General features: G+C 43.6%; 1 protein-coding gene across 5 annotated transcripts in view; it reads left to right on the top strand.

Moving 5' to 3' along the window:
• Positions 1–22,185, top strand: part of peak1 (pseudopodium-enriched atypical kinase 1) — an 83,401-nt gene that overhangs the window by 42,675 nt on the left and 18,541 nt on the right. For all 5 annotated transcript variants that reach the window (XM_031868655.1, XM_031868690.1, XM_031868665.1 and 2 more), the window contains one exon: positions 18,645–22,107. In XM_031868655.1, the coding sequence (XP_031724515.1) occupies positions 18,767–22,107 (3,341 nt within the window). In that variant the 5' untranslated portion in view covers positions 18,645–18,766. The remainder of the gene's footprint in view (positions 1–18,644; positions 22,108–22,185) is intronic.

Below are 22,185 nucleotides of genomic sequence, written 5' to 3' on the forward strand. Positions count from 1 at the left end.
GCAGCAAAACACTGGCTGGCAGCAAAACTCCCCCTCACAACTAGGAAGTGTGTGGAATCATATTTTTGAAATGTCTCTTTTTTTTTTTTGTAATGAGACTCGTTGGGCTCGATTTCACACACATGCAGCAGCTGAAATGGTTCGGGGCTGGTTGAAGGAAGCGAGGACGATGAAATGCTTGTTGAGGCATTTCAGAGGTGCTGGACCTGTTAGCGTTCTTTACAACGTCCATGTTGCTCATTCAGAGCTTCTGACCCACAGGCAGCTGCTCGCCGCCTTCTCCTTGTGCATTTCACCTGCAAGTGTCGGTGCCGTGGGATGGCATTATCTCTCTCTCTCTCTCTGTCTCTCCCCCCCCCCCCCCGTTGGTTTGCTTTGCACTTGGCAGTGGAGAGCAGGGAGGTGTTGTGTTCAATGTAATTGGATGATGCGGCCGCTGCTTTTCCAAACTGTTGATGCCAGCAGCTGTTTTCTTGGCCCACACCTCTCACCATCTTCCTCAATGCCACTAAGAGAAATCATTTCTCCAAAAGGGAATGTGTCCGTGCAAAACTAGTTGCTAGAAAACACTGCAAACAACGATGGACTGGTCAGGGATTTGTTGGGATTGCATGGATTTGTTGACTTTGTTTCTCTGGCTACCTGGATGCTACCTCTCCTCTTGTGTGACCCTTCCTAAAATGTCTTCCACGTGTATGGCAGGAATAAAGCCTGCTCCACACAGCTGTTAATCTCTTTCTGGAGTCCATCATTTCTCAACTTGGAAGCTCTACTGTCAACTTTCAAGACACTTCTTTCAATGCCAACTTCTGAAAGTTAATATTTGATATCAAACTGGAACTCATTAAGGAGTACAATGATTTCATTATCTCTTTTGCTGAACTTTTTTTTTCTTTTCTGCATCAAAGATGCATTTTGGAAGAGAACCCCCTATTTCATATAACGCAAAAAGACAGCTGTGAATGTTTTCCAAAGTTGCGCCAGAGTTTTGGATTAGCGTAGCCGTCCTCCGGAGAGCACAGTTAGCAGCCAGAGAAACAGACAAAGCCACGGCTGAAACATTAGAGAAATAAGCCTGCCCCCCCCACCCCCCATACAGTCAGACTAACAGAAGAAAAGCAAGAGAATTTCTACATTCACAAATACACGGTTTCTTGGTGGTAATTGGTAACTGTTATCAAATGTGACCCCCCCCTCTCTCTTTGAAGAAAGTAGGACGGGTTTTGTCTTGGGGCTGTTTCTGTCTTTGTAGCTTGCTATTTTTTCTGCCTATATATTCTGTTTCTCATGTATGCACTCCGGAAAGTCGAATTAAGGCCTGGATAGTCGGAGTAATAGGTTTTTTTTGTCTGCATTTTGCATTTAAATAAAATCTATTCTCGATCAAGAAGAGGACACTTACTGTCCTAGTTTTCCTGTGATTCAACATGTTCGAGTCTTTAAACCATTTTTTACGTCAGCAGACTTGTGAGTTTCTCTCATAAATCTCTTTCTCACTTGTTTTTAGATCTTGAAAAGATGAAAGAGGTTGAGGACAGAGCTGACAAAATGATGGGAAAGCTTTGATACATCAATAAAAGTATACTTGTTGACGGGAAGGAAAGACGGCCTCTGCTAGCACAGGCTAGCGCTCGCAGTGTAAGTGTGTGTAAGTGTGATATTACAGGCCTGAAGCCCAACTTATTTTCTGTTATTCCAGCTGATTGCTGGTTCCCCCCCCCCCCCCACTGGCACGACAGGAATACCCAGCTCTGTACCCTGGATGTTTGATGTTTTTGCTGGTGCCACACAAGCCTCTGCTCTGTGGGAAACAGAGGGGATGGCAGTGGGTCGAAGACCTCTCGTGAGCTCTCCATAGTCGTCTCCTGGCTAATCCCCGCGTCACTTTTTACACCAGAGCCTGGAGAGAGGTGGCTGAAAGTGAGAGAGCGAGAGTGAATGAACGTGTGTGTGTGTGTGTGTGTGTGTGTGTGTGTGTGTGTGTGTGTGTGTGTGTGTGGCGGAGCGGATGAGATACAGAAAACTGTACGGGAGAGAAACAAATCTCATGGTGGCATGCTTGTTATTTATAGCCCCACAGCCGGATCGGGCATTAATATAGAGCTGCTACAGTTGTGCAGCAGCAGCTTCAACTCCTAAGTGTAGATGATATATGTGCATTTCGTCCTTTTTCCCATGACCAGCACATGTTCTAATGCCTTCTATTCTTCCTTTGGGGATCTACCATAACAAGCACATGACTTTGGACAGTCGAGAAGCTTTCCCTGAACACAAATAGCTTTTCTTTTTAGTTTTTTTTAAGCTAGAAGGATCAGAGGCAGGTCTCCAGCCTGTGACGATATCATGTTGCACATTTTGACTGCTCCAGTGACGAGGACTTTGTGAACACTGAGGCAGCAGGCACTGTGGTGTCCGTGCAGTACAAGGAACACTTTGTTCCTGTTCAGAGTGAATGTGATCAGGTAGAAGTTATGCGCACATAAATGTGTGTGAGCGGGCGGGTAGCTCGACAAAAGCAGCCTTGTGCTTCTTTTCAAAGGAACATCTTTAAGGACATAGGTTATTGCCAATAATTTAAATAAATATCTAATCATTTCACATTAAATTGGGATTTTTTTTTGGGATGTTGTTAGTCAGGCAAGTAGAAATATCTCTTAACTTGTCCCTTAAAATTACTATCAGTCTTTATACGTATAACAAGGTCTAAAATGATGCTCTGCTCTAAATTGAACTCCAACAGCAGTTTAATGAGGTGGAGTTACTGCCCAATACCTGTTGTATTACAAACAGTCATTTGGAATACAGTTACAGTACAGTATATCGTCAGGGCACAACATAGTATACATGCTGGTCCAGCTTTCCTCAAACTCCCTTTGTCCTTTCTGTTCTAAAAAAAGATGCTACATCTAACACCTTTAAAACACACTGCTAAATGTTCTCAGCAGAGGTGTTATGATACCCAACAACTTTACTAATATTACATAATTCATTTCACTTTGAGAAGGCATCAAACACTCCAAATGGCCGATATTTATTTTGGGAATTCAACTTTTTTTTTGTGTGTGTGTGTGTGTGTGTGTGTGTGTGTGTGTGTGTGTGTGTGTCTACAATGCCCTCCCACACATCTGGCCGTGTCTGCTCTGCCACTTTGCTGCTGTTGGTCTCCCCAGAGACCTGCACTGGCTCTTTCCCAGGCCCGACTGCATCAACTCTCCCAGAGCGTGCACAACACCAAACTCTGCGCTGGAATGTTGTTGCTTTCTGGTTTTTGTTTTTCTCTCCTTTTAGTTTTGCTCTTACTCTCTCTTTGTCAGTGAGTTTCTTCTACTGACACTCTCTCTCTCTCTCTCTCTCTCTCTCTCTGCCTCTCTCCATCTTACCTAATGGACCCAGTTGGTGCTTTGAGCCATGCCTGCCCATCGAGTGTAATTGCAAACCTATCATTTTATATTATATTGCGTTCTTCATGCATCTTCTTTGCATGAAATATGTTCAGAGACTGCATATTGAGCCTTCAAGCTGCAGAGAGGTAGATAACCTCAAACGATTTTTAGCACAATCGGTCTTACTGGCAATTTTCACCCTGACGGGGAGATGTCAGCTTCTTACTATGAAGCGTTTAGCTTAAAGGTTAAAAATCAATGAGGAAAAGGAGACGTCCTACATTCCAGATACACCTGTTCCTACTCGTACAGGTGCGTTTTGATCGCAAATGCAACTGGAAACTTGATATTTACAGCTAAATAATCACATTTGTCCAAGACAATGGTTGAGCTCTCCATCAGCTATCTTAAAAACAAACTGCATCTTACCATCTAGTGGAACAAGCGAGACTGACAGTTGGAACTACCAACGGCTAATGACTGAACCTTACTACTCCAGTGAGGACATTGTTTTGACAGATATCTGCTGTTGCATTGGCTGTCAGGGAGGTGAGCTTATAATGAGGTCGTCTGGTTGTCTCATTACTCATCGCCGCCTGCCAGCACTACTACTGAGAGGACTTGTACAGTCCGTGTTTTTAGTTTGTTTACTCTGGCATAACTTGAGGCTTGAAGGAACTGAAGAGCAGGCCTCGTAAATGTGTGCTCTCATCGCTGGCAACTGATTTTGCCCACTCCGTATCCTTATGGATTCATTTGGCAGAGGAAATACAAATAAAGAAACAAAGAAGACTTCACATGACACACTGCAAGTATTCTTTCTGCAGTAGATGGTACATCTTTAGCAGCAATATATTTCACCTGTTTAAGGAATACAGCCAGGCGGCAACCTCTGAGGAGTGAAGTGTTTTTAACTTGCATTCTGTCTGCTGGCCAGCAGGGGGCGACTCCTCTGGTTACAAAAAGAAGTGTGATTGTATAGAAGTCTATGAGAAAATAACCCTTCTTCTCACTTGATTTATTCCCTCAGTAAACATTGTAAACATGAGTTTATGGTCTTAATTGCTAGTTTCAAGTCTTCTTCAATACAGCGTGATGTTCATTTAGTAAATTATGGTCCGAATTAGACTAAAACGGACCATAAAGCGAAGTATACTTTAAGGCGGGCTTACTGTGATTGACAGGTCGCTGCCGCTACCACAGTCCAAATATGGTCGCTTCAGTTCTGTGGTTGCAAAAAGCCAAGATGGCGACGACCAAATCGCCAAAACTCTCGTCTTTAAAACGGCAGTCTACAAACCAACGGGTGAAGTCATGATGACTACGTCCACTTCTTATATACACTCTATGAATACGACCCCAAAACAGCATCGACACCCCCACCATTAGTTTCAAGCTCAAATGTAGCTGTTTACAAGCAAAGACCTCTGACAAGTGAAACAACTTTCTTCTTCTCAAACATAAAATAGACGATGGTGTTTGAGGGTCAGGAAAGGAGCGGGGGCTGTTTGCATCACACATGCGTTTCCTGTTAATATTGTCCGACACCACACAAATAGGAGGAGAAGCATCACGTGACTAACGACGATCTACAATGTCTCACTTCTCCCAAGTACAGGAATGACAAGATCAATTTCATTTTAATTTAATGTATTCCATGCTCATTTCACACTTGTCTGTTGATCTGACATTTTCTAAAGGCGTTGTGACTGTCCAGTGAACACACACACACACACACACACACACACACACACAACTGCAACGCATATAAAACCAAACATACAGAAAGCACACAACCCTCTACCCTTCATTCATGCACACACACACACACAGCTTCTGCCGTCTAACCACTTAGTGGATTCAGTCCATTACACTCCGTCCATCTTGTGTGTCATTAATATGGATGAGCCCCTGATGGAGCATGAACAGTGCGAAGGCCAAATGAAAACCATTTCTCAAACATTTTTTTTGAGCCCATCATATGTATGATTGCATGGTATCATTTTTTCCATAGCATTAATAGTCACCAAATATAACAGTGTATATAGAACGGTACTATTTGCTCCACAATAATTCAAATTTACAAACGCAAACGTGGCACGACTGTCGACTGTTTCTTCGTTCCATGTGTGTTGAGTTATGCCACAATGTTTCTTTCTGCTAATTATATTCATAAAAGGGGTCCTCCTTTATGTGATGGGTGACGACACACAAATGCTGCTAATACGCCATCTTTTTCCTCCTTCTGGGGATTTATATCCACCACCCACCATCTGTAGCTAGCTGTGGTAAGATATTTACCACATCAGCGGTCATTACCGAGTACGTTAAGTCAGAAATTGGCTCTTAAGAAGTTTCTTCGAGTATTTGGCTGTGCCGGAGCTGAAAGGATGTGGATGAAGTGAGTCCCCCGTGCCTCTTCCTGTCTGGCGTCCTTGGTGGTCTGTGTGTTTAGATTTGTGAAAGTAACTCTCAGGGGGAATTGTGTAGATTAAATACCACGTCTGTCACTGCCGCTTATTTGTTACTACATAACCCTCTCAGTGAAGTCTGATGTGGGAGCTCACTGCAGCATATTAATGCAGGTCACGTCAACTGTAATGGTATGATTTACACATCTATATGCAACCACATTAGTGAACTCAAGACACATGATTCACTTCAGCTAATAAATCCTCCCTACGAACTGGCCGCGTATAATGGTTGGCCATTCATCTGTTCCATTTAACGAATGTCTTTTTAATGGATTCACAACACACTGTGAGAATAAGAGCTTGTTTGTGTTTTCACGCCGAACCGTCGCAGCACCGGGGTCTCGGTTCGGTACACGCGGTATTTAGACGAACATTATGCGGAACCACAGTTCCCAATAGTAAGTTGTCTACCTGGACACTGTTAGCCATGCGCCCTTAGCAACAGGCGCTGAGGTAGCGCAGCAGGCGGATTGGTGTGCGACACCGGGACGAGGAAAAGGACCAACCAGAACACAACTCCTCATCCTCACTGCTTTCACACAGCCATTAGATGGAAAAGCAAAACGGAATAAAACAATTAACAAGCAATTGGCATTTACGTTGTAAAAATCCTTTCTAATGCGAAAGGGTTATTTTGTAATTTCAATTTCATAGCAAAAGATATGCTTTTCAGTTTTATAGTTTTATAGCCGATTGTGACCTGAGGTGTTAAATGTTTAAATGTTCCTTATTTTTACAATGAAAATAGTTTACCAAAGTTGCCAGCAGACGAAATGTTACCTCACTACCCAAGAGGATGATGTCGGTCTTTGACACTTTCAAAGTGTTTATTTATTTATTCATTTTTCCGAACTTGCTCTGAATCGTGATTCCTAAACCCGGGGTGTGAACCCCACCATGACTTCTGTGACTGACTCAAAGAGAGATGAAATTGTTTCCCATTGGCTGGCCTCTGTCAGGGTTCTTCAGAGGAACAGCCCATTTCACTTCCCTTCACATGGCGGACCAGAATGATACTCTTTGTTTTAGATATCGAGCTCACATGCATTTCTATGTCAGCTTTCATTCCGTCTGTCCTAATTGAGAAATTGTGACTAAGCAGAGAGGACTGTTCACTTATTCTAAAGAGAATTATTTTTGCTTTCAGTCCATTGAGCCTCCACTTTACTCATAAATGAGAGAGCACACTTTCCGCCGGCTGAACAGTTGATTTTACTTTAAACTGAAGTTCAATTGAGCAGCTAATGAGAGTCATACTTGCGGAAAAGCTCCTTGAAACTGGAGTGACGTGCAGTGGAATCACTTTGGCACAATCGCTCTGTGGACGGCAGTGGGAATTTGGTAGAAATTGGAAATCATGTGGAACAAGTCAGCTGTGACCCGGAATGGCTTTGCTGCTGAAATTGAAAGCTGGTTGGCATGTGCCATCACTCCTGTACACACACACACAGACACACACTTTGTCCTAACCCGTCATTGTCACACATAGGTAATGTCTACGTGTGACTCGTCCTACCGCATTCTGATTTCTTTCTTTTTTTCAACCGAAGACGGTTTATGGTGACAGAGACTCGTTACGCACCGTTCGGCTCCCACGACTAAGTGAAGAGATTAGCCAATGGCGGCGCTAACGCTGCTTTCAGGTGGCCATGCTTGAATAGCCGCGGGAGACGTTTGAAGGGCATCGCTTTAAATCCGGGGATGAGCCGAGCAAATCTGAGGAAGAGTCGGCAATAAGTGAAGGCTGCACTCCATCTACTGCTGTCAGACCAGCCTTCAGCAAAGAGCTGCTGCTAACAGCCTGTAGTTGTACTGGATCTTTGTGAAACACCTGCAATGACCAGGCGGAGTGATTCATAGATACACACAACAGGTTAGGGGAGCATTGGTACAGAATATGAATTTGCGGGGCAGATTAGAGCTAGACGTATTAATATCAGGATTGGTGTATATGTCAGACAGTCAGTAAGGAGAAATTGTCCCAGATATATGTTTCAGGTAATTTAGAAGTGGTGTTTCCATTATATAATTTGGAAAAGCAACATATCCTGTATGTATAATACAAGTAAGTTTGTCAGATTTTTATAACTCAACTTTTGTTATCTATATCACCGTTAACAAATCAGTGTTCAATTATAGTGAAATGTTCTTTTTATGACATTACATTACATTCACTTGGCAGAAGTTGTCTCTCACTCACTCACTCACTCACTCACTCACTCACTCACTCTCACACACACAAAGTGAGACAAATGTTGGGTTCATGGTCTGGCTCAACACTGGAGGACACTGGGGATCGAACCACCAACCTTAGGCTAATCTGCACTTGGTTTTAACTTTTTCACTAACATTTTTTGGTCCTGCAAGGAGAGAATGTACTCCAGTGAAATGAAAAAAACAACAACATCATCAATGTTGTTTCATCAATAACGGATGGGACTGAGCAAACATTAAGGACATGATCATCTGGAATGATCTCTTATAACTCACTCAAACAGCTCTGCATTATTTACAGGTGTGAGCAGCTATACTAACTGAACATAGATATCATGCATGTTCCATAGCATTAAGCGTGGCAAAAAGTCACACAGTGTGTGTGTGGTTATTGGCCCATTTTGCTCCTAGCATCTTAAAAGCTTTGATATAATACTGTAACAATAAATGACGGTGGCTTCTTCTTTAAAGAACTTGCAGTGACAAACACTGGCTTACTTTTGCCTTAACAAATACAGTGCACATCTCTCTCCCACTGCCTGCTCTCTCTCTCTCTCTCTCTCTCTCTCTCTCTCTCTCTCTCTCTCTCCACCTCTTTCTGCTCCTGTCTGTCCCACTGCCACGGCTGTCTTATCATCCAAGCCCTCTGAAAATCCCATATCCCATCTCCTCCTGGCTTCAGCTTTCAGCCTCAGTTATTCCACTATTATGTACCAGGCTCAGCGAGCTGCACTCCCTCGCCATGAACGTGCTCTGGGTGGGAAACGAGCTCCTGTCCTCAGCACACTGACGTCTCTCGGGGGACAAACATTGCCTCTCTGTGGAGACGTGAGTGTGGTAGAACCTGATCTGAACGGGAGCTTTCCCGTCTGTGGCTTTGACGCTCCACCTTTTATCCATCTCACTCTCTCCATCTCTCTTTTCTTTTATTTTCAGTGGTCAGTGTTTTCACAGTCTCTCCGTGATTCACCGGCGCTGCACGTCTGAGCGCGTCATATTCTGCCCAATAGCTTGTCCCCTGTGTGAATGTTGTCCTTTAAATGTCACCAGGAACCAACATGCTTTGTATACGGATGACAAAAACGGTGTGAAGTTCACCTTGTAGAGAGTCTGTACATCACAAGAGTGACTGAACAATGAATCCACATTCTTTAGTCAAGTGTATCGTCACCGTTTTATATAGATGCTCCATACATATGACGAGGGAACAAATATCTGTGTGCATGTGATTAACTCCCCGTAATAATCTAAACAGCTGTTAAATACCCAATGAAATGGCACTCGTACTTCGAGCCCTGGAGAGGTGTGTGTGTGGGGGAGGGGGGGTGCTCCAGCCATTAATGCATGACAGAAATGAGGCTGTTTTTTTGCCCTCTAGAGTTGCACATGCTTGTTACAGTTCAGCCGGTAGCGGAGAGTGTTATTTACAATATTTTACTCTGGAAAATCTGTCGAACTAGATAGAAGAAAGTTCTATGGCCTTCATTCCGTTTATGTATTTGTTCATGTTGTACAAAGGGCTTAACCTGAGCCAGGACACAACAATAGTAATCATATCACATCTATTCAGGGTAAGTAGTATAAAGTGGTGGAATAATAGCCTATGTTTTTCTTTTTAAAACACTGGTATCGGATCAGTACTCGGGAGTTTGGGAAGGATAGAAAAATGGTTTCAGAACATCTCTACTTGTGTCAAAGAGTAGTAGCAGTAGTAGACTCATACTGCTTCTACTGGGTAATACTATGGGTTTGAATGCATCTTCTGAGTTTGTGAAGTGGGCATGTTCAAGTCAAACACCGGGGGTTGAACTGCTGTTCAAACAGCTCACATCTAGACACTGTTTGCATACATTCTCTCACCGTGTCTCCGGCAGTCACATGCTCCCACCACTCTCACACACAAGCACACACTGACAAACACCTAGAGTCACTGTCATCGATTCCCCTTCTCTCCATCAGCCAGACACTGGTGTGCCTGAGTCAGGATCAATCCACCCAGGTGGAAATGGTGGGGGGGGTCAGCAGAGATGAGGTCAGGGTGGTGGACCTCTTATCTGGCTACTAAATGCACGGTGACATTCTCACAGTCTGTCTCGAGCGCTTTATTTCATATCGGCATATCGGCTCACTGAGCTATAACTGATTTGGGAAGTGATGAGGGAGGCCTCAGGTGTGTACGATGAAAGGGTGTTAGAGGTGTGGGAGTTAAAAAATAGGCCTTTAATATTGAAATACTTCCCTTTGTGTAACAGCTGTGCAACACTGGAAAATAGAGCTAAGACACTTGGTGTTTAAATAACATTACACATATCTGACTGCCGTTAAATGGGTTTGGATACAGTTAAAAGGTTCTGTATCTACTTTATGGTCTGTTTTACTCTAATTCAGACCATCATTTACTAAATGAACATCATGCTGTATTGAAGAAGACTTGGAACTAGCGATTGAGACCATAAACTCATGTTCACAATGTTTACTGAGGGAATAAATCAAGAGAGAAGTAGAGTCATTTTCTCATAGACTTCTATACAATCTGACTTATTTTTGCAACCAGAGGAGTCGCCCCCTGCTGGCCATTAGAGAGAATGCAAGTTTAAGACACTTTTACATTGGGTTCACTTATCAGAACCGGAGGTTGCCGCCTGTGTTAAACGGAGAAGAGGTAATCAGACTGAGAGGGTGTCTTCCTCATCTCTTCTCCTATTGCACAGTGATAACGTTATCCGTATTGCTAAAATCACTGCGGTTCACTGCGTGCTAAATTGATTTCTTGAACTATTTCTGCATTTTTAGTCACGTGCAGAGGGACATGTTTTATGCATTAGTCTCACCGAGGTAGCTTTCAGTGTATAAAGTTCTATCCTCAGAAGTTATTCTCATCCTTGTTCAAGTCCGGGTCTCACTCGGCAGTCCCATGGGGCTCGTGTCTCGGCGGTAGTGGCACCAGGCAGCATCTCATCTGGCCCTTCACCAGACCGCGTTTGCTGCTATCAAACCAGGAGCAGATGGAAAGAAAACGACAAGAGACCAGTTCTGGATTCCCCATCATATGTGACTGTGTTTGTTTTTAATGAGGCAGAGCTTTTGTTGGTCTGTGTGGTGTTTGTCATCCGTGCGACTGGTTTGTTGTTTTCAGATCGCCGTCACTGAGAGAAAGCCACAACTGGCACCACTGGCTTTCCAGCATTTTAGTGGGAATATGGGATTGACTCATGCATGGAGGCAATCTGTGTGAATACGTGTGTGTTGTGTGTGTTTTTGCACGCTCGGCATATGCCAGCAGCCTCAGTTGCCTTCATACAGCCGTGAGATTTTTTTACATCTTCTTGTGGCCGACCCCCACCAATCAGAATCTCTGACAGCACAGATGGGAACGCTCACTTCCACTGAACACACAGAGGAAAAAAACAATGAAATAACCAGTTGAAGTTGTTTTTAACATATGGATTAATTAAACCTAAAGATGGAATTATTATTCGATTGACAATTATTTTCATATTTGACAAGATTTAAAATTTCTTCTGTTTTAGACTGTTGGCCACATAAAATAATCTGAATGTGTCACATTGGGCTCTGAAAGTATGACGGGCATAAAACACTGAATCGATTCATAAAGAAAGAAATTGTCAGATTGATCAGTAATGAAAATAACCAGTTGGATCCATAATTAAATCAGTAAAAAATTCCTCAATATAGTCAAATCACAGTTGAGATAAGTGTGCTTTAAATGACATCGTTGCTTGTGCATGAAATGCTGGTGCGTCAGACCAACTTAATGTTTATGCCAAAGTGGCAATGGGAGCTGTTCGAGCATCATTACAACTTATGGATGGACTGAACTGCATTCATCCAAAGCACTTTGCAATCACAGGAAGCGACCCAGCAACATCCTGTCCTCACCATCGGGAGTAGTTCGACGTTCAGCGTCTTGCTCGAGTGTGGATAGAAGCAGCTGAGTGCTTACTGAGTGGAAATATGGACAAATATATGATTCACGGTATTTATTTGTATTTGATTTATGTGTGTTTGTCTGGACAGATTTATGTGATATGGTAGTACTGTCGGTGTCCTAATGGACAAACAGGCTGCAGTATTCTTACTCCCATTCATTATTTAAGACTTGATATTATTTTCTGTATTTATTTTGTCAACTACCTGCCATTCTTCATGGAATAGCATACAAAAGTTACAAATTGAGCAATGTATTTTGAAGTCGAGGCATTTTTTTTTGTGTTCACAATATTTAAGCGTTTTTCTTTCAGTAACTAGTGCAGTGAAAGTGTGTCTCAGAGTGTGTGTTTGCTGGTCAGGGCTCAGTAGAGTTTTAGTAATTGTTTGTGTGTGGTCACTTTCCTCTTTGGTGTTTGGTGGTGGTGATTCTCAAAATGTAAGTGTGACAGTCAGTTCTGTTTGAGGCAAAGACGGACAGAAGGGAAGCGGACTTACATATTTCAGGAGAGAGAGAGAGAGAGAGAGAGAGAGAGAGAGACTGAGAGACTGAACAGACAGGGGGAAAAAGACAAACAACAAAGACACATTTTGGAAGAGGGAGAATGGAGTAGGAAGAAAGACAATAGCTTTAGTGAATGGAAAACCATTGAGCATGAGAGGAGAGACAGACTGGAGGTCAGCTGAGTGTAACAGCAGGATAATGAGTGCAGCCTCTGCAGTGAGGCATCTGTGACCTGACCTTCACCTTTTACAGCTACTCGCTCCAGAAAGTGTTAATGTGCATGTCGGTGTGTCTATCCTGTCAGCAGCTACAAACGTTTTGTCCAATGCTATTCAGGTCAAATGCACACAATAATAACCCTCCAAATGTATCAGAGATCATTGATTTGCTTCTCAACGGGAGAACCTCAGGCTGCCTCGTTCACACTCAACTCCCTGTGTGGTCCTTGTATTTAGAGCCTCACTGCTCATGTTTGCTGAGTGTTAAAACATAATTATTCCTCCTCTCACTCATGCTGCAGGCGACCTGTTGACACACCACAGGGGACATGACACGGCACACAACAGCTACATGGAAGCACTAGATGTAGAATCAAAACTCCAGCTGTGGACCATCTTAAAATCATCTTTAAAAATGCTTAGCAGGCTTTTCATAATGCCAGTCACAAATTGAACACAGGCAATAGACGACCGAAGTCTACCCGGGCTATCACTTGTCTAATTCAGTGATCTTAAGATTCAGATATGTGAGTAATATTTTAAAACATGTGTTTTAGTCTCTAATAGAAACATGCAGTGTAGACCAAAGTTTGTACAGTAAAATGAAAGTGATTGAAAAAGCTTCCCACTCATTTGTAGGATTTTGGTACGTTAATCATCCACAAGTACGGTTTGTCTCAGACACATATCTTCTGAAAGTACATATAAATATTGACCACATTCAGCCATCAGGAGGCAGTAAGTAAGATGCATTTGGTTTCCGCTGGTACAGTTGTGTATTTTTGGGAGCAATTCACCCAATGTCTTTCACCATTATTACATAGAATTATCCCCCAAAAAATGAATTTTCCATGTATTGTACATGGAAAATCGAAATTGGTCATCAGTGTGTCTCTGATCTTCATTGGAACTGGCAGGTGATCTAAACTTCTGGTCCCCAACAGACTTAATACAATTATATGATGGAGGCTGTAGCGTCTGGGTCCAGATGGATTCTGACAGTGTAATCTGCAAAGAAGAGAGCAGTGTCCTGATGCATGAAAATGATCATTTACTAAACAAAATAAGTGTAGCGCAATGGGACGCAGTGTTGAGCAGAGTGAACAAATACACTAGGCTTGAGCTCTTCTTATGATTGGCTCGTGCACACACACACACACACACACACACACACAGTACCGATTCAGGCTCCATGCCCGGGCCTCATCATTATTACTTTATTAAATGGCCCGCAAACGCAACAATGGAAGCGCAACTTAAACACAAACTCACTGCTCCCAGCGTGTCCAGTGTCTCGGACTCCTGCTCAGGAAACAGATGGCTCTGCGTTGCGTTGATCGTGTACTTTTTATCTTTCTAAATCTCATTCGACAGAATACAATTACACGTTTGACGGAGAGCAGGCGTTCCTTCAGCTCAGACAGTCATCAGTCTTTATGCCTCAGGGATCCATTTCAATCATCGACACTAATGCCTCGGCCTCATCAAATATGCATGACAGGCACGGCAGTGATAAACAGAAACAAGACTGAGGAGAATAACTAAGCAGACATCAATACCAATGTTTCATCAGTGGAGACGAGTTATAGCCGGCATTTGTTTGTTTTTTGTATTTCTCAACTTTTTAGGAAATAATATGCAATATAGAATATAATATTATAATATATATATATATATAATTCTAATATTATATAATATAATATTAGAGGTGGTTAGCTGTAACTCCATAAAATAGGTTTCACTGAGGTTTTGACGGTGAAGTCAGAAAACATCTGGAGGAAAAGAAGAGGCAGAAACCTGCAGGAAGAGAGAAAATATGTCCGACTGCACCACGTTTTCCAATAATTGTCTGCATCTTAGTGCCGCTTCATATCTCTCCAATCAAATATGTTGCAGAGTCGCACTGTGGACACACGCAAAGACCGGATCAAAAACACACTGTCTATTATACAGACCATATTCTAGAACAATCCCACCTAAGGAAGACACAAATGGTGTGTGTGTGTGTGTGTGTGTGTGTGTGTGTGTGTGTGTGTGTGTGTGTGTGCGTGTTTCTTTGTGTTGTGGAGCGTTTTGTAGTCAAACAGATATGCTGTATTGTAATTCATCCCATTTCTATTGTGTTGCGTAATATCTGTTACATAATGAAGGGAACACAAACATAGCAGTCCATTGTTTGGCTGATGGGCACGAGTAGGAACACTTGAATTGCAACGAGTTTAACGGTGGATAGAATCATTTTCATGTTCAACCAAAGACGGTTACATAAGACGGAGGTTTCCCCACTCTCTCTCTTTCTCTGTGTGTGGCATCTGGAGTTATCATATTTTAATGATTTGAGCTGTGTGAACTGAAAATACTAGACTTCATGATTTCGGGATTTTCAGGATTATTGGGCAGATGGGACGGTTGGTGTCCTCGAGGCACAACTGTCACTCTAGATAAAGCGACGGGCGCTCTCGTCAGTAACAACATGGCACTAATATTTGCCTTTCGGCTTAATGATGAACTAAAACAGAAGAATGTTCTTCTGGCTGTTAGAGGGGAGTGTCATATCAGCCCCCGACTGTAGAGGGAAGGAAAAAATGTATTCAAGACAACGACGGAATTTTAATGGTGGCTGAGGGAAAAGTAAAATATGCTGTCACATCCTTTCTACTGAGGGTTTCTGTTGGTGGAAAAGAGGCGACGACGTCACACACATGGGATATTTCTTGATTCTCAGAAACACAAAAGCATGGAAAACTGAATTATCTTATTAGAACGCAGCAAGGGAGATGCTTTTCATACTTCCATCTAGCCCGTTTGAACAAAGTATCTTTATCTTGCTGTCTGTCAGGGAAGAAATAATGTCTGGTGTCGATCTCCTAAAAGCAAATTCAGCTTTGTCTCAATGTGCAAAAAGATATTGGAATCCATGTTAATTGCACTTGTTTCATGCCTTCTCATGAAAAATACTTGTACAACAGCTGGATTACAGCTGTGCAAAACAAAGTGTGTCCCGTCGTGTTTCAAGGAGGACAAGAGCATGAGAGAAAAGGATTCTGGGTGCTGTTGTAAATGAGCAAAGTACTGCTTTAGTTCCATCTGCGGAGCAACAAATTTACTGTAATGACACAAAGTAATTCTTTATTTTATTTGTTTTGGGCTGTGCTTTTGAAAGTCTGCCACAGAAACAGTGCGTACGTGTCACGTCCATCCGGCAGCTTTTTGGATGATATTGTTTGAATTACAGCCTTTGTTTCCTGTCCTGCCTTTGCGGTGTAACAGGATAAATCTTCCCCCCCCTGCCCATTGCGGCTCGGTCAGCAAAGTTTGATTCAGGAGTTCCTGCTTCATTGTGTCTGGCCCCGGGCAGGTTTGGGGCGTTTTCATGGTAACATCCTTCCGTGCAGGATGTGACACCTATGACCTTGTTAGATGGATGCGAGGAGCCCCCGTCGATATCAGCTCCACAGTGAAGCATCGTCCCAGCTTCATTTGATGAAGTGAAGGTTTGGGTCACCCATGAAACGACACACATTCTTGAATTATAGCAGAATGGAAGAGATGGAGGGCCAGGGTTGTATACGCTTATTGATTTTTTCCAGTTATTGTATGTTCCACTCTTTAAGGATTCATTGGGCAATGTTTGTGCGGCCATTATTTATTTGATTTATCATCATCCAAAGTCAAACAATATCTAAAAGTTCATCTCTCTGAGATATCTCACACTACAGTATGTACACGGTTTATCTCCTCAGATTCAATACTGTATTCAAGTGCTGCATAATAATCCTTCACATGTCAAACAGAGCTGAATGAGCTATCACACCCCAGCCAGTAGATGAAATACCGCTTCAGCAAATATCACTTAATCAGGTTTCCTGGCTACAGGAAGGAGCTCTAAACTATTGATATATCTCCATGGAAGAAAAGCCGATTTCTTCCAGCAGCCGGGAGAATAGTCAATAGCAGTTGCAAGCCTGTAATATCTTGCCTGTCCCTTTCCTTTAGGATGAGCTGTGTGTGTTTTCTCTCTTTTGGTTGGTACAGCAGACAACTATAGTCTTGTGGTCTAGAGGGAACGATCAATCGCTCAATACAAATCTTTCATCTTTAAACCTTGTATCTACAAAATCTAGAGGCCGAAATATATTCAATTTAAATGTCAGCCATGCATTTGAATCTCACCTCATGTTTTGAGTGAGTTTCATGGGCTGTGGTTGAATAACATTTATGAATGAACTGAAACAAACAGAACTGAAATGTCAGTTAACTGGTTTCGACTGCATCGGTATGACTGATTGGGCATTAGACCGACAATAGAATCACTGTAATAACACAATTTCAACAAGACAACAGCAACAACCACGGTAAGATGAGACTTTATGATCAGACCAAACTATGCTGCTAATGTTGACGCGCTTCAGGGCAAAGGGGATTATCTCAAAAGAACCAAATTGTGTTTTACTTCTATTCTATAATGTTTCATGGCTTTTTTATTAGTTTTGTTTCCTGTATGCCATTAACTGACCTCACTTTCTTCCGTGTACTCTCCTTAAACTGCCCAGAGCAGGGCTTCAGTTGTAGAAATAATGTGGAAACAGTACCAGCTTATGTAACATACAGATTCAAGAGTGATATCAAACAGACTTTTGTGTAACAACTTCATTTGAACTGGTTATTTAAGCAACATGGCACTTATTATAAATGGATTGATACAGCAAATAAGTGGTGCACCCAGACATTTCATCCAAAGTGTTGGTAGTCTAATTGAATACTTTTTCACTGTGTAATAACTAAAGGCTGTGGGACGTGGCGGCAGAAGAAAACAGGATGTGTCTGATATGACTGTGCTGGTCCCGATAACCTGATGCCATGCTTGTGCTCAAGTTTTAACATGTCAGTCTTTGTTATCTTGCAAAGACTGAATGGTGTGAATTTTTAAACCTTTTATTTTAGTCGCCATTTGGAACCATTTTTTTAAATATCCACACATGTGATTATTGATGGCTTATTGCCAATATGTAGTACAGTAGAAGGAGAGTGACATATTTGTTTGGTTGTTTTTTAGCAATATACTCGTGCTCTTTAGATTTAATAACTTACTTTGTGCCAACTTTCAGATTCAAGGTTGTTTACATTCACATCTAATGTGAAGGGTGTAGAAATTAAATCCATTTAAATACATAGACCCCCACTTTTAGACTACCAAACACTTCTCCCACTTGTTGAATTTCAAGTCTAGTTTGTTGGAAAACAGAAAACACAGAATATGTAACTAATCTACATTCAGACTTGACTGCCACCTGTCAGACTTCAGTGCATGTGAATTCAGCTGAAGCACTTCTGATTTCCATTTTCCATGTAATTGATCTAGTTCATAGGATTTAGGACATTAAGTGTTTGATTCAATGTGTAGTATCAGCACCTTTATCTCACCTAAGCCCGGCTGAAATGGCCAACAACAACACAGGACAGCGATTCAGAAATAAGCTCTCTTAATCCTCTTCCTGTCTGCCCCTTTGCTTTTTCAATTCTTACCGGTCCAGTTGAGGGTGTAGGGAGAGACAGATGACTGCCCCGCTGGATAGACAGGCTGCTATGTAGAGGAAGTTTGCCACCTAATGGTGAAAATGTAGCACTACCTTCCTAATTCATTCTCTCTCTCACTTAGTTTATGTGCCTCTTTCTGCCCCAATGTATCCTCTTTACTTCAGTTCAGCTCTGTGTGTGAAAGTGTATTCATTGTATAGTGGGATCTGGGATAGTTTGGGTCAATCTTTTGGTTAACGTAGTTTCTAACTACTCTGTGCAGTTAGTTTAGATGATGTATTTGTGCCAAATATATATCAAATAAATGTTTAATTGAAGAAAACTTAAATTCATTTATACCTTTGTCTCCTGTTCTCCTTTTCAGGTGCAGTACCCCCCACATTTGAGGCTTGAATAGTGTTCATCATTGTTGCACTACAGTCACTTCCTCTAGCCCGTAGCTTCATGGAGGGGTTTCCTGTCCACTGACTCACCGGACCAGCAGCCATGTCCGCCTGCAGCACCTTCACCGAACACGTGTGGAAACCAGGCGAGTGCAAGAACTGCTTTAAACCCAAGAGTTTGCACTGTCTGGCTCAGAGTAGTAAAGGGAAGCCTCCTTCTGAGCAGAGGTCCCCAACAATTCAGCAACAGAATCCACCCCCTGCCGGGGCGAGAGCAAACACTAATCTTACCATCAACTCCCAGAGGGCCGGCAGTGGGTCTGCCCGCTCAGGACACTTCCGTCCACCTGTGGCTAAGAAGCCAACCATAGCTGTTAAGCCCACTATGATGCTGCCCTGCTCGTCTGCAGGACTGGATTCAGGTGGCAACCTGCAACGGCCGCCAAATGTTTTGGGACAGGGCATAACATCAGCCTTCACCGTCTGGAATCGCAATGGACTGAACTGTAAGAGGCTTGGTGGGCCCAGCAACAACAACGAAGGAGAAGATGGCAGTGAGGAGATTGAAGGTTATAGACAACTTAGCCCAAGGACCCCGAGTGGAAATAACAACAGTGGACTTACAGATGTCCTCAAAGAAATTGCAGGGTTAGGCCCTGGCCCTAGCACCACACCCCTTTCCGGGTCCAAGGATTTGTTTTGGGGAAGAATCAGTAGTTCATACCGACGGTCATTGGAAAGAGGCCTTCCAGCGTCAAGCTGTCTTGCCATGGGAAGCATCACTTGTGGTGGCGGCGGTACTACTCAAAAACGTGTATCACTCAGCGACAGCTCTGAGGTCATCAGCACAGAAGGTGGTCGCTTTTGCTACCCCGAGTTTTCCAGTGAAGAGGAGGATGAGGACGAAGACACTGAAAGGGATGATGATGAACATGAAAGCTGGGATGAAAGTGATGAAGAGTTACTAGCCATGGAGATCCGAATGCGAGGCCAGCCACGGTTTTCAAATTTCCGTGCCGCCACAATGTCTCCGGTGCCCTTTGCTGCAGGGAAAAAGTGGAATACCGTGCCACTTCGCAACCGCTCACTGCAGCGGATTTGTGCAGTGGACTATGACGATAGCTATGATGAGATCTTGAATGGATACCCCTCCATGGACTCCAATGGAGCTCTTCTTCCTTATGGGCCCCATGACATGCAAGGCAGTGGTTTCCTATCAAATTCAGAGTCCACCACTTCTCCGGAATCCTCGTCGTCGCGACCAGAAGATTCTCAAACAACTTCGAGCAGTGGGAGCGGTGCCCCCTTTACTCTTCGAAATGGCTTGCATTCTCCCACATCTTCTAAGGCACCTGTCGTCTGCACTTCCCCCCCCAAAAAGGAGCCCGTCCACAGAGCTCTGAGTCCACTCAAGGTAACTGAAACACACAAGGCTGTCCTGGCCATTAGATTAGAAGAGCAGGATGGCAGAGAAGGCACGCCAATGCCCCAGGCACTTCCAGGTCAACCTGTCACAATCAGTTTTAGTCCCACAGAGGAGCAGGCTAAACCGTACCGTATAGTGAATTTGGAAAAATCCCTGATCTGTAAGCCTTACACCGTGGTGGACGTGTCAGCATCCATGGCCAACAAAGATGAACAGAATCTAGACTCTACTCCAAAACCCAAAATCATGTCAAAGCCTTGCAGCCCTACATCGTTTTGTAGCTCACCTTTAGGTCAGCCACTGTCTCCAACCTCCCCTCTCTCTCCTTCTCCTGTGATGCCAACATCACCCACATCTGTAGCAATGCCAGGTACCTACCGTAAGAAATCAGGGAACATACGCTACCAAGAGGTGTGGACATCAAGCACAAGTCCTCGCCAAAAGATACCTAAAATGGATCTAGGGGTTGGGAGTAATCCTTGCCCCTCCATCCCTACTCAACACCTCAGCCACAAGTCAGCTCCCACTTCTCCAATTGCTGGGCTGTCTTCCTCCCGAACTGTACCTGTGAAATCTTCCAACTTATCAGAGATCAAGTTTAACAGTTTCAATAATGCAGGCATGCCTCCTTTTCCCATTATAATTCGAGATGAACCAGCCTATGCCCGCAGCTCCAAGAATGCTGTTAAGGTACCTATTGTTATCAATCCAAGTGCATATGACAACCTAGCTGTGTACAAGAGCTTCTTGGGACTCAGTGGGGAACTGCCACAGCCAAAAGGGGTAGGCAGTCGGGTAACAAGCCATACTTATGAAGAGATTGGGTCCTCTGAGAGTGTCCAGTCCTCCTCAACCGAGAAAACCATCTCTGGTAGAGGCACATCAGAGAGAGCCTCTTCTGAAGAGACAAAAGGTCCACCTGAGGCAGTGTCAAGAGCACCAAACTTACATCTTCGAACCACTACAGACTCTAGAACTGTGACCAACACTGTGATGAGCTCCACAGTTGGAGCCCTCTCTCCCACTACATCAATAAATTCCATTCTTGCCATTACTGCAAACCTACCTAAAACCAGCCCTACTGCCAATGCTGTTGCACACACTTGCAAGACAAGTGAAGACGCCACTTGCAGTAAAGATGACAATACAGACATAGCTTTGTCCTCTGGGACCGTGGCATGCCATAGGGAGGAGGCCAGTGCTGTGCTTTTACAAATTGTTGCCTCCATCCAGCCTCCACAGTCTCCTCCAGAGTCGCCCTCAATACAAGTCAATGATAACAGCTCAGAGGAGCTTTACGCCCTCCCACCTGATGCCATGAAGGAGACCCTCACCCGGCCCAAGTCTCTCTTTTCCGCAACTGACAGCTGTCTTTCCAAACCCAAAAAGGACACGCCCTCCAAAGTTTTGTCGAAATCCCAGAGTGCCTCTGCTGCCGTCCCACTCTCCAGCCCCCGGTCAGAACCCAATGCCCCCTTCCCCCCTCCTAGATCTACATCTTCCCCATACCACGCTTCTAACATCATCCAGAGACATTTTGGCAACTGGACCAAGAGTTCTGCCTCCAGTTCTCCTGTACGACCAAGTGAAGGTGAAGCAAGTCCAGGTGGAGAGGGGAGACGTCTTTCAACGGAAAGCTCTAAACCCAAACGCTGGATCTCCTTTAAGAGCTTTTTCCGTCGGCGGAAAGATGAGGATGAGCAGAGAGAGAGGGTGGAGAGAGAGAAGGACAAAGGCAAGCTTGTTGGGCTTGACGGAACCGTCATTCACATGCTTCCACCGCCACCCATCCAACAGCATCATTGGTTCACCGAGGCCAAGCCAGAGGATCCCACACAGAAACCAACCATCGTCTTCACCTACAAACCAGAAAGCGGCAGCACCCCTGGTGACGGAGAAGGAGAACTAAGAGTAGAGGAGTGCAGAGAAAATGCACTGCTGCCACCTGATGAGAGCAAGGAATCTGGACCTCTGAGCTCCGGGCCAACATCTCTTCATCTCATCAGCAAGGATTTCAGGTACTTGTCCAAGATTGTCCAAAGTTTTAATGTCTGATGCCACTGTATTGAAAGATACCCCATGACCAGAGTAAAGCT

This window comes from Anarrhichthys ocellatus, unplaced genomic scaffold (assembly GCF_004355925.1).
Source record: "Anarrhichthys ocellatus isolate YVR2014 unplaced genomic scaffold, GSC_Weel_1.0 scaffold2, whole genome shotgun sequence".
In the NCBI taxonomy this organism is placed as follows: domain Eukaryota; kingdom Metazoa; phylum Chordata; class Actinopteri; order Perciformes; family Anarhichadidae; genus Anarrhichthys; species Anarrhichthys ocellatus.